Raw genomic sequence first — 13,405 nt, 5'->3', positions numbered from 1 at the left:
CAGGGGCAGAAGATGAGGCGTGCTTCCTCCAGACTTCGAGTGGTGAGGAGGCGGCGGTGGCCCAGGACCTGCATGTCCTCAGCAAAGTGAGAGGGAAAGTTGAAATGTTGGGCCACGGGGCAGTGGGGTTGATTGGTGCGGGTGTCCTGGAGATGCTCCCTGAAGCGCTCTGCGAGGAGGCATCCAGTCTCCCCATTGTAAAGAAGACCACATCGGGAGCAACAGATACAATAAATGACATTGGTGGATGTGCAGGTAAAACTTTGATGGCTGTGGAAGGCTCCTTTGGGGCCTTGGATGGTGGTGAGGGAGGTGGTGTGGGCCCAGATTTTGCAATTCCTGCAGTGGCAGGGGAACGTGCCAGCACGGGAGGGTGGGTTGTTTTTTTTTTTGGGGGGGGGGGGGGGGGCAGAAATGGTGAGGTGTGTGCATGGACCTGACCAGGTAGTCACTGAGGGAATGGTCTTTGCTGAAAGCGGAAAGGGGTGGGGAGGGGTCCATTTGGAGGTGTTGGAAATGTCGGCGGATCATGCGGTTAATACGAAGGTTGGTAAGGTCGAAAGTGAGAACCAGGGGTTCTGTCCTTGCTACAGTTGGAGGGGTTTGAGGGCGGAAGTGCGGGATGTGGATGAGATGCGTTGGAGGGCATCTTCAACCATGTGGGAAGGAAATTGCGATCTCTGAAGGAGGCGGCCACCTGGTGTGTTCTATAGTGGAACTGATCCTCCTGGGAGCAGATAAGGCAGAGGAGGAGGAATTGGGAATACGGGATAGCATTTTTGCAGGAGGTAGGGTGGGAAGAGGTGTAATCCAGGTAGCTGTGGGAGTCGGTGGGTTTGTAAAAAATGTCAGTGTTAAGTTGGTCGTCATTAATGGAGATGGAGAGGTCCAGGAAAGGGAGGGAGGTATCAGAGATGGTCCAGGTGAATTTAAGGTCGGGGTGGAATGTGTTGGTGAAGTTGATGAACTGCTCAACCTCCTCTTGGAAACACAAGGTGGTGCTGATGTAGTCATCAATGTAGCGGAGGAAAAGGTGGGGAGTGGTGCCGGTGTAACTACGGAAGATGGACTGCTCTACACAGCTGACAAAGAGACAGGCAAAGCTGGGGCCCATACAGATGCCCATGGCTACCCCTTTGGTCTGGAGGAAGTGGGAGGATTTGAAGGAGAAATTGTTAAGGGTGAGGACCAGTTCAGCCAAACAAATGAGTGTCAGTGGAAGGATACTACTGGGGACGTTGGGAGAGGAAGAAACGGAGGGCTTGGAGGCCCTGGTCATGGCGGATGGAGGTGTAGAGGGATTGGATGTCCTTGATGATGAGGCATTGGGGGCCAGGGAAACGGAAGTCTTGGAGGCGGTGGGGGGCGTGGTTGGTGTCTCGAATGTATGTTGGGAGTTCCTGGACTAGAGGGGTTAGGACAGTATCGAGGTAGGTGGAGATGAGTTCGGTAGGGCAGGAGCAGGCTGAGACAATGGGTCGGCCGGGGTGGTCAGGCTTGTGGATCTTGGGAAGGAGGTAGAACCGGGCAGTGCTGGCTTCCCGGACTATGAGGTTGGAAGCTGCGGGTGGGAGATCTCCTGAGGTGATGAGGTTCTGTATGGTGTTGGAGATGATGGTATGATGATGGGAGTTGGGGTCATAGTCAAGGGGGCGGTAGGAGTAGGTATCTTCGAAAAAACAAACCCAGCCTATCTAATCTCTCCTCATAACTCAGACTTGCTATGGTGAATCTCCTCTGCACCGTCTCCAGTGCAATCACGTCCTTCCAATAGTGTGGTAAATAGAACTGCACACAATTCCATCTGCGGCCTGACACAACGTTTTATAAAGTTGTAAATAGACTTCCTTACTCCGGCTAACAAAGGCAAGCATCCTATATGCCTTTTTCACCACACTTTCTACCTGTGCTGACACCTTCAGGGATCTATGGACCTGTACACACTTAGCGCTTCAGTACTCCCCACAGACCAATTATATATTGTTTACATCCTTCTCTTTTTAGGCCTCCCAAAATGCATTATCTAACTGATCAGGATTAAATTCCATCTGCCACTGATCTGCCCAATTTACCAACTGATCAGTAGCAGATTGCAGCCTGAGACCATCCTCCTCACCATCAACACCATAATTTTTTGTGTTATCTACAAACTTACTAATTGTACCTTCTACGTTCACATCCCAGTTGTTAACAAACACCAGAAACAGCAATGTTCCCAGCACCAATCCCTGTGGTACACCACTGGTCACAGGCTTCCAATCACAAAAAAATGCTCCATTATCCTTTGCCTCATATTTGCAAACCATTCTTGATCCAACTTGCCCTGGATCATTTGGATTCTTGTCTTTGGATAAACATATCCGTGCTGTTTATCCCTGATCAGTCACTGCCTTTCCAAGTATTGATTCCATGCTTCAGAAAATTTCCAGTAATTTCCCCACCACTGATGTCAGACTAATGGTCTGTAATTACTAGGCCTATTTCTGCTGCTCTTCTTGAACAAAAGGAACCACATTAGCTATTCACCAGTCATCTAGCATTTCACTTGTGGCCAGCAGCATATTATATATTCTGCTAGGACCCCAGGAATTTCCTCCCTTGCCTCCCAAAGCAGTCTGGAATCAGTCTCATCAGACCTTGGGATTTACATTTCTTTATGCCTAGTAAAGTATCTGATACCTCCTCATTAGTCTTAAGGTGTTATAGAACCTCACCATCTCAACTGAAACCTCTAGCTACAATGTCTTTCTTCTTTATGAGTAGAGATGCGAAACATTCATTTAAGACCTCATCCATATCCTCTGGCACCACACACAGTTGCCTCTTTGGTTTCTAACAGGCTTTCACTGGTAAACTTCTTGCTCTTAGTAAAATGTCTTGGGGTTTTCATTAATCCTCTGCTAAAGTGATTTATGTCCTCTAAAGTCATTAGTGCTCAGTAACATCTAGTTAGTAAAGGCTGCACTGAAGTTCACACTGCATTGAAGTTCTTACTCATTCCGCTATCAACACAATGCTCTTAGGTCAGTCTACCATTACATTACATTGACTGCTCCATTGAAGATTAATACTCCAGAATAGCCATATTCCATTTGCTCTTTTATATTCTTGATTCATTTACTAAAATAGCCTCTGGATTCTAGGTGTTGCTTGGAACTCATGTATGAGAGCTGCACAACTTGCACTAACTCTTCCATAAGACGACATCTGGATACTCAGTGACTGCTCACAGAAATTCATCTTATTTGTACCCATATGTTATCCAAAATATGATGTTATCCAAAATATGAAGTAATTCTATCAGAAACCGAACATACATCTTCGTACATATCTGGAACTTTTTGGAGAGAACACTTTGCAAAACAAAAGGCACGGACCATAGCAGCAACAATGTTGCATTTCCAAGAACAAGCTGCTTGGTTGGGGTCACCATGACTGGAACACTCTTAATAAGTGATGTATAACCCAGCATGTGGGTTGAAAAAGATAAGAACACAAAGAATAAGAATTAGAAAAAAATATAAATTTCAAAAAGACAGGAGGTAAAGGGTAGAGGGATCGAACTATGTGGATAACATATTGAGATGGTCAGAATAAACAATGCATTAAACTTCCTCCTGGTTTGGAATAAATCTCAAATTCTCTAATCCAGTTACTTCGTATTTCTTCGAATTTCGCGGATTCTGTTTACACCCATCCAAATTTATAACCTCTTTCAAAATAAAATAATTTTTTAAAAACCTTACTTGGCTTTCATCATTGCTTCATTGGCTTGGTTTACAACCTTGCTGCGGATGCTCAAAGCATTTTCCAAGGCTCGCCATTGTTCTGACTTTCGACCTACAGTATTCTGATATAAACAATGACAACCACTAAAATAAGACATTTTCTCCACAATATATAAAAAAACCTAAACTAAAAACAGATTAAGTGTTGTTATTTGTTAATTTTTTGCTGGACACAAACTATCTATATTTGCCTACATAATACTGTAGCAACTGAAGTGGAAGCAAGTTTACTTGAGGCTTTTCCTGGAAAAGCACAGGTCAGGCAGCATCCGAGGAGCAGGAGAATCGACATTTCGGGCATAAGTCCTTATTCCCAAGGCATTCTGTGTTTCTGTTGATGCATGTGACACTTGAACTTATATCAACAGAATTAGAAAAATTCAAACTTCTCAGGAATAATCAACACTCCATTAAACTTTACAGTAGGATCCACTATATATTCTCCAAATATAATGACCCCTTAAATTCAGGCTGCCTTAAAACAGAGAATGGTTCCAACCTAAAACATCGACTCCCCTCCTCCTCTGATGCTGATGCTGCCTAATCTGCTGTGCTTTCTCCAGCTCAACTCTTTATCCACTCAGGCCCTTTACCAGAACCCTCAGCAAAAAGTGGACCCACAGAAGTTGCTGGAAAACCTAAGTAGGTCTGGCAGCATCTGTCAAGCGAAATCAGAGTCAACATTTCAGATCCAGTGATCCTTCCTCACTGCCTTATTTTGATCAAGTACTTCAGCTGCTCATCCATTTACATGATTGAGATGCCGGGTGTACAAAGTTAAAAATCACAACACCAGGTTATCGTCCAACAGGTTTAATTGGAAGCACTAGCTTTCGGAGAGCCACCTAATGAAGGAGCAATGCACCGAAGGCTAGTGCTTCCAATTAAACCTGTTAGACTATAACCTGGTATTGTGTGATTTTTAACTTTATCCATTTACAGGTCACTTTCACCCAGCTTTAGTGCTGATAGCTGACTAATCAGTCAATCAGCAATCACCATGGAAGATAACCAATTTGCGATTCAAGGTGCTTCTACTTTATTTAGGGGTGACTTTCTCCAATTGGTCACTCTCATGGGTGGATTTTTCCAGGAGATTTGGGGACTTCTGGGTGCAAATCTGTCCACAGCCCCGTATATTTTGAGCGTTGTAGCAAGGATATAAAATGAATGAGGTTGTATTACATTTGTATAGAACACTAGCTCAGCTTCACTTAGAATACTATATCCACTCTGGACATTACACTCTAGGGAAGATGTGAAGGTACTGAAGAATATAAAAGAGAATCATGGAAATAGAAATAGGATAAAGAAATTCAGCTTTACACATAAAATAGATAAAATGTATGGAGAGGGGAATGGATGGAGGTTTTCAAAATCATCAGGGATCTGCATAGATGGGGAGAAACCATCCTTATTGGTGGAATGATGGAAAATCAGACAGTACAGATTTAAGGTAATTGGCAAAAGAGCAAATAACAACATGAGGAAAAATATTTTTATGCAGCAATTTATAGACAGGACATGATGGAAGCAGGTTTAATTAAGACATTCCCAAGGGAGTTGAATTGTTATCGGAAAATGAAAAATGTACAGGACTATGGGGGAAGAAGGTGGACATGCGCCTCTAAATAAATTGCCCCATGGAGAGATAATGGTCACGACATGCGAAACTGCGCCTTTGTACAGTAACAAATCTGGCGATTCAAGCAGGGGCTTCTAAACATGTGCATATACTTATGAACCAATTAAGACAGACCATTACAACAAAGACTTAAAAGTTCCTTACAATGACATTTCATTTTAAATATTCACACTCTTCTCTACTAGTTTACCTCAGAGTCATCCATGGCTTCCTTTAACCTCTGGGCATGCAAGGTAATGGCTTCTATGGCTGAATCCTGAGCTTCAATTGCCTTGAGTGTTACTTGAGCACTTCTACCAAGAGCATCCTCCAAAGTTGATGTTATTTCTGCACAAGAATAATACACTTTATAAAAAGTACAGAATTATAATGAAATTTCCTCAAAACAAAAATCTATTGAGTACCACTAGTTTTGCCCAGAACACAGACAATTAATTAGTAGTATTAAGATGTTTAATGAAATTGAATCTCAAGTGGCAATCCTTCATGTGAACCTTGGGGCAGAGAACTGGCAGCATCTTTGACTTTGAAGCATCATAGCTGAGTATCAAATTGTCCTTTGACACTCATAAATGCATTTTCTCAGGATTTGCTGTAGAGCAGTTAGGATCAAAATCCTGATTTCCTCTTCAAAGGCAAGTTTTCACATAGACCCATGGAAGATTTATGGCTGATATGGCTCCAACAGACAAAAATGTCTGCTGACACCCCGAAAACAATTTCAGTACATGTGCAACATGTGCATGTACAGCACCTCTGCAAGTACTGAAGTTAAATCATTCCATCCTGTTCACTCATAAATATTGCGCATTTTTGGACACTGCCTTGATTTGTAAATGGCAAAGTGGTTCAAAGTGTGTATACGCACCTTTCCTACAGTGCAACACTCGAGTGTTAGGAGTCACAACCCTACCAAATTTCAGGGGGTGTTTTACCCAAAGTGAAACATCAAGTGAGGCAGATTGCATCTAATTTGTTACCTAGTTTCAAACAAAACACTCCCTGGAGACAAATGAATCTAACAATGTCACCAATCAAGTAAAGCGAGAATAGAGAAACAGAACTATAACAGGATAGATTATTTTAAGATGACAATAAATCAAGTCCCAGTCCAACCTCTCAGGTGGATGTCAGAGTCATAGAGATGTACAGCATGGAACAGGACCCTTCAGTCCAACTCGGCCATGCTGACCAGATATCTTAAACTAATCTAGTCCTACTTGCCAGCACCCTGCCCATATTGCTCCAAACCCTTAATATTCATATATCCATCTTGATGTCTTTTAAATGTTACAATTGTACCAGCCTCAACCACTTCCTCTGACAGCTCATTCCATACACATACCACCCTCTGAGAAAAAGTTTCCCCTTAGTTCTCTTTTGTATCTTTCCCCTCTCACCCTAAACATCTGCCCTCCAGTTCCCCCAATCCAGGGAAAAGACTTTATCTATTTATCCTATCCATGCCCTCATGATTTTATAAACCTCTATAAGGTCACCCCTCATCCTCTGAAACTCCAGGGAAAATAGCCAGAGCCTATTCCACCTCTCCTGCTCAAAACCTCCAACCCTGGCAACATCCTAGAAAATCTTTTCCGAACCCTTTCAAGTTTCATGATATCCTTCCAATAGGAAGGAGGCCAGAATTGCACTCAATATTCCAAAAGTAGCTTAACCAATGTCCTGTACAGCCGCAACATGACTTCACAACTTCTGTACTTAATACACTGACCAATAAAGGAAAGCATATCAAACGCCTTCTTCACTATCCTATCTACCTTTGACTCTCCCACAGCACTATTTTAAAATACAACAGAATTCTTCTTCAGATCCCAACTAACATTAATCATTCAATTAATGTAGCTACAAAAAGGATTATCCCGTTCATCAGTGCTATTCCAAGGACACTGTTATGCACAAATTTGTCTCTGTTACATGAAGAGATTGCACTTCAGAAGCATGCCATTGGCTATGAAATGTTTTTGGATGCCCTTTAGTCTTGAAAGTCAATATACATGCAAATCTTCCTTTATTACTTCGAGGAAGTAATGGCAAGCTGCAAGAGGCTGTGGGATCCTTATGCAACATTACCTGGACTTTCAGGTTGTGGGAGAAAATGCACCCCCAAAAAAATGCCAGTGAAGACCTACCAACTTGCAGCTGGGGAATGTATATATTAATCATGTTAGTCAGAAAATCTACCTGTTAGTAGTTAAGGGATTTGAAATTGATTTTATTTACCAACAACTTTGATGTTTTCCTCTCTATCTTGCTGAGCTAGGTGTTTTGCAACTTCCTGAGGTGGGTGTTCTTCTACTGCGATGTGCTGGCCCTGTACGGCTTCGTTTTCACAACTACAGCTTTCACCTTTTAAGAACATAAGGACAGCATATTTATGACCAGGAGTAGGTCACTTTGAATGACAAATGTGCCCTTAACAAAAACAATTACATATCCTTCAAATATTTCCTCACTCCAGAAACTTGTCTAGTTATGTACTGACCCCATTTTCTTTACTGTATAATTTAATACAGCCACTGGTAACTTCTGTTAGCCATTTTTTCTAACTCATCGGTCATATCTTTTATGAAAAAAACTCATGAAGCTGTCTCTTCCCTGCACATTAACAAATTACAAAAATTATTCAGTTATTTTCCCAACAATTGACATTAAACTTGCTGGTTAAGATGATTCCAGGTAAACCTCTTGATCCTTTCTTTTAAAGGAATGTGGCTTCACTGACCAGTTTCTGATCCTAAGACTTCTTTCCCTCATTGAATGAAGTTACACTGATGTCAGTAAGTTTCATTAAACTTCTGTTCGCATCTTCCAGAAGACATGCTGACATCAGATGCTCCTCAGGGACTTCGTCTATATTAAAAGTATCTAAGCAGCCAACTGATTTAAAGATTACAGTCATAAGTTTGTAATATCCAGGTAGCCTTTTGAAATTTTTTAGACGTCTGATTTTCTAATTTAAGAGACTTCAATTCAGTAAAAGGTACATAGGACAACTGAGTAGGCAGTAATTCTAAAAGATACTTCAGTAAGATTGCAGGGGTGGTAAAAAAGGAGGGGGGGTTGGCGTAGCTAATTAGAAATGATATAATGGCTGCAGAAAGGCAGTTCGAGGGGGATCTGCCTTTGGAGGTAGTGTGGGCTGAAGTCAGAAATAGGAAAGGAGCAGTCACTTTGTTGGGTGTTTACTATAGGCCCCCCCAATAGCAGCAGAGATGTGGAGAAACAGATTTTGGAAAGGTGCAGAAGCCACAGGGTAGTAGTCATGGGCGATTTCAACTTCCCAAATATTGATCGGAAGCTCTTTAGATCAAGTAGATTGGCCGGGGCGGTGTTTGTGCAGTGTGTCCAGGAAGCTTTTCTAACTTAGTATGTAGATTGCCCGACCAGAGGGGAGGCCATATTGGATTTGGTACTTGGTAACGAACTGGGACAAGTAATGGGCTTGTTAGTGGGTGAGCATTTTGGTGATGGTGACCATAATTCTGTGACTTTCACCTTGGTTATGGAGAGAGATAGGTGCATGCAACAGGGCAGGTTTTACAATTGGGGTAAAGGTAAATACGATGCTGCAAGACAGGATCTGAGGAGCATAAATTGGGAGGCTGTCAGGGAAGGATGTCGTTGAAATATGGAACTTTTTCAAGGAACAGATACGACGTGTCCTTGATATGTATGTACCTGTCAGGCAGGAAAGAGATGGTCGTGTGAGGGAACCTTGGTTGACTAGGGAGGTTGAATGTCTTGTAAGGAGGAAGGAAGCTTACATAAGTTTGAGGATCAAGGTTCAGACAGAGCATTGGAGGGATACAGGATAGCCAGGAGGGAGCTGAAGAGAGGGATTAGGAGAGCTAAGAGGGGGCAGGAAAAAATCTTTGGTGGGTAGGATCAAGGATAACCCCAAGGTCATTTATGCGTATGTGAGAAACATGAGAACGATGAGAACGAGGGTAGGTCCGATCAAGGACAGTAGTGGGAGATGTGTATTGAGTCGGAAGAGATAGGAGAGGTCTTGAATGAGTACTTTTCTTCAGTATTTACAAATGAGAGGGACCGTATTGTTAAACAGGAGAGTATGAAATGGACCGGTAAGCTAGAGGAGATAGTTGTTAGGAAGGAAGATGTGTTGGGCATTTTGAAAAACTTGAGGACAGACAAGTCCCCCGGGCCTGACGGGATATATCCTAGGATTATGTGGGAAGCAAGAGGAAATTGCAGAACTGTTGGCAATGATCTTTTTGTCTTCACTGTCAATGGGGGTGGTACCAGGGGACTGGAGAGTGGCGAATGTTGTGCCCCTGTTCAAAAAAGGGAATAGGGATAACCCCGGGAATTACAGGCCAGTTAGTCTTACTTCGGTGATAGGCAAAGTAATGGGAAGGGTACTGAGGGATAGGATTTATGAGTATCTGGAAAGACACTGCTTGATTAGGGACAGCCAGCACGGATTTGAGAGGGGTAGGTCTTGCCTTACAAGTCTTATTGAATTCTTTGAGGTGACCAAGCATGTGGATGAGGACAGAGCAGTGGATGTAGTGTACATGGATTTTAGTAAGTCATTTGATAAGGTTCCCCATGGTAGGTTTATGCAGAAAGTCAGGAAGCATGGGATAGTGGGAAGTTTGGCCAGTCGGATAGAGAACTGGCTAACCGGTCGAAGTCAGAGAGTGGTGGTAGATGGTAAATATTCAGCCTGGAGCCCAGTTACAAGTGGAGTTCCGCAGGGATCAGTTCTGGGTCCTCTGCTGTTTGTAATTTTTATTAATGACTTGGAAGAGGGAGTCGAAGGGTGGGTCAGTAAATTTGCAGACGATACGACGATTGGTGAAGTTTTGGATAGTGAGGGCTGTTGTTGGCTGCAAAGGGACTTAGAAATGATGCAGAGCTGGGCTGAGGAGTGGCAGATGGAGTTCAACCCTGTCAAGTGTGAAGTTGTCCATTTTGGAAGGACAAATAAGAATGCGGAATACAGGGTTAACAGTAGGGTTCTTAGTAAGGTGGAGGAACAGAGGGATCTTGGGGTCTATGTTCATAGATCTTTGAAAGTTGCCACTCAGGTGGATAGAACTTGTAAGAAGGCCTATGGTGTATTAGCATTCATTAGCAGAGGGGTTGAATTCAAGAGTTGTGAGGTGATGTTGCAGCTGTATAGGACCTTGGTAAGGCCACATTTGGAGTACTGTGTACAGTTCTGGTCGCCTCATTTAGGAAAGATGTGGAAGCTTTGGAGAGGGTGCAGAGGAGATTTACCAGGATGTTGCCTGGAATGGAGAATAGGTCGTACGAGGATAGGTTGAGAGTGCTCAGCCTTTTCTCATTGGAACGGCGAAGGATGAGGGGTGACTTGATAGAGGTTTACAAGATGATCAGGGGAATAGATAGAGTAGACAGTCAGAGACATTTTCCCCGAGTACAACAGAGTGTTACAAGGGGACATAAATTTAAGGTGAAGGGTGGAAGGTATGGGGGAGGATGTCAGGGGTAGGTTCTTTACCCAGAGAGTGGTGGGGCCATGGAATGCACTGCCTGTGGGAGTGGCAGAGTCAGAGTCATTGGTGACCTTTAATCGGCAACTGGATAGGTACATGGAAAGGTGCTTAAGCTAGGACAAATGTTCGGCACCACATCGTGGGCCGAAGGGCCTGTTCGGTGCTGTATTGTTCTATGTTCTATGTTTCCTATACCCCTACAGTTCTCATCCTCCTATTCAAATCCCTCCCTCGAAACGTCGATTTTCCTGCTCCTTGGATGCTGCCTGAACTGCTGTGCTCTTCCAGCACCACTAATCTAGAATCTGGTTTCCAGCATCTGCAGTCATTGTTTTTACTTAGTAATTCTAAATAGTCTACATGGAATCATTGGCATCTCTTTTCAAGCCATTTTGAAATTGATTTTATTTACCAACAACTTTGATGTTTTCCTCTCTATCTTGCTGAGCTAGGTGTTTAGCAACTTCCTGAGGTGGGTGTTCTTCTACTGCAATGTGCTGGCCCTGTACGGCTTCGTTTTCACAACTACAGCTTTCACCTTTTAAGAACATAAGGACAGCATATTTATGACCAGGAGTAGGTGACTTTGAATGACAAATGTACCCTTAACAAAAACAACTACATATCCTTCAAAAGTTGCTCTATAGTTTGAGGGACATCACTCTGTACCAAGTATGTATAAGGAAAGATGGCAGCCTTCGATAATTATCTCAGCAGAGACTGACGCAGACTGTTGACATCATTCTGCACCACAATAAAGCTATCTATTCCACCGAGCTAACTGACTGCCAAGTAACTACTTGTTAGCCAACTTCTGCTTTGCTCCAAAATTCAGGTCCCAATACAATTCCATCTGCTTATCCACATCAGTGGATAAATCATATTAAAACCATAGTTTTTGATGTTGTAAATGAATGTGATTTTGCTGATCACAAAAATGCAAAATGGCATTGGATGCCACTTTCCAATTCGTACAAGGACCTGACGTGCCAATTGTGCCAGTAAACAATACAGCGAAGCACTGATATTTCCTGCAATCCATAGCAGGATTAGTAAATACTGAACCAATGATTAACAAACTAGCCAACATGCCTAATATAAGTTGTGCCTTTCTACCTGACACTTGAGAGCAACAGAAAATGGTGAGCAATGTTTGGCCAAAATAATTATTGTTCATAAATAGTGTGTAATGGACTGTATAAGTGGTGAGAACAACTGTTTCAAGTGTATCATTATCCTCCTCTGTTCATATATACAAGTTACCCTTATTATGGAACCACTAACATGGCAAAGCAACTAATGGTTGTTATCAAACAAAAAAAAAATTGTTACTGAACAGATTAGGACAACTGACAAGAAGCTCTGTCAAATAGGTAAGCCTAAAGCAGTATCTTTGAAGAGGGGAGGATGGATGCAAAAATATTTGAGGTCAGAACTGCAAAGCTCAGGGCCCAAGCAACTGAAGGCACAATAGTCAATGGTGGCATAATTAAAATTGAGAATCCAAAAGATATATGCTCATCTCACATACACAAGTGAGTGGCTATTCTGTAGAATTATTCTCATTAAGTCAGAGAACATCCAATGCAATATACATTCCTGGCTAATGCTGTAGTGATTGAATAAGAAAATTGAATTACTTCTGTACAGTATAATAGAGATCAAATATAAAATTTTCTCCCTTCCCTTGCAGCAACAAGTAATTCAACTTTCTTCTCATTAATTCTATACAAGCGATTCTATCACCATGACTTTAGTTGGCATTTAGATTATTCTCTCCATTTGGAAAGTTTTGTGTTGCAGTACATTTACATGGGGCTATAGTCAGCACTCCAGGAGACAACTTATCGTCTGTTTAATTTTTGTTTACTACTTTCTCTACCAATAATTCTAAAGATCAACAGCTAATGTTGTAAAGAGATGTTTTTGAGCAAGTAGTCTGGTGAAATTGTATATGGTTACATCATATTTCCTGATAAATCAGACATCATAAGTTCTGTCATTAAACAGATCTCTTTACTTACGACTTGCGTCATGTTTTTCTTCCATTTCAACTTGGACCCCAGGAGCAGGGACTGTTGGAGCATCACCAACAGCAGAAATAATTGCAGCTGCATCTTTAGAAGAAGCTGAACACAGGGTAGGGTACCAGAAAGACAAAAAGGATTGTACGGCATTAAAATTATGCTCTCTATAAAGCACTTGAGAGAGATATGCAGTCAGGGATTTACCTCACATTTCTATGCTAGTGATTTCATTATGGCAACATTTCGTCAGCAGTATACCATTTGAGGCGAAAGTGAGGACTGCAGATGCTGGAGATCAGAGTCAAGATTACAGTGGTGCTAGAAAAGCACATCAGGTCAGGCAGCATCCAAGGAACAGGAATATCGACGTTTCGGGCAGGAGCCCTTCAGTATACCATTTGAGAACACCTTCACAATACTTGTTACATAAAACAAACC

The 13,405-nt window shown here is 42.3% G+C and overlaps 1 protein-coding gene across 3 annotated transcripts in view; it reads right to left on the bottom strand.

Annotated features, from left to right (window-relative positions):
- The window catches only part of immt (inner membrane protein, mitochondrial (mitofilin)), a 63,797-nt gene that overhangs the window by 23,862 nt on the left and 26,530 nt on the right, over positions 1-13,405 (bottom strand). The window contains exons 5-9 of one of the 3 annotated variants that reach the window (XM_060843340.1): positions 12,965-13,069; positions 11,353-11,478; positions 7,675-7,800; positions 5,624-5,760; positions 3,747-3,850 (exon numbers count right to left, since the gene is read on the bottom strand). In XM_060843340.1, coding sequence (XP_060699323.1) covers positions 3,747-3,850; positions 5,624-5,760; positions 7,675-7,800; positions 11,353-11,478; positions 12,965-13,069 — 598 coding nt within the window. The remainder of the gene's footprint in view (positions 1-3,746; positions 3,851-5,623; positions 5,761-7,674; positions 7,801-11,352; positions 11,479-12,964; positions 13,070-13,405) is intronic. The other 2 variants (XM_060843435.1, XM_060843521.1) reach the window with 2 other exon arrangements.

Source organism: Hemiscyllium ocellatum, chromosome 1, assembly GCF_020745735.1.
Source record: "Hemiscyllium ocellatum isolate sHemOce1 chromosome 1, sHemOce1.pat.X.cur, whole genome shotgun sequence".
Lineage (NCBI taxonomy): Eukaryota > Metazoa > Chordata > Chondrichthyes > Orectolobiformes > Hemiscylliidae > Hemiscyllium > Hemiscyllium ocellatum.
Note: the sequence above shows the minus strand (reverse complement) of the source record. Positions and strands in the feature narration are given on the sequence as shown.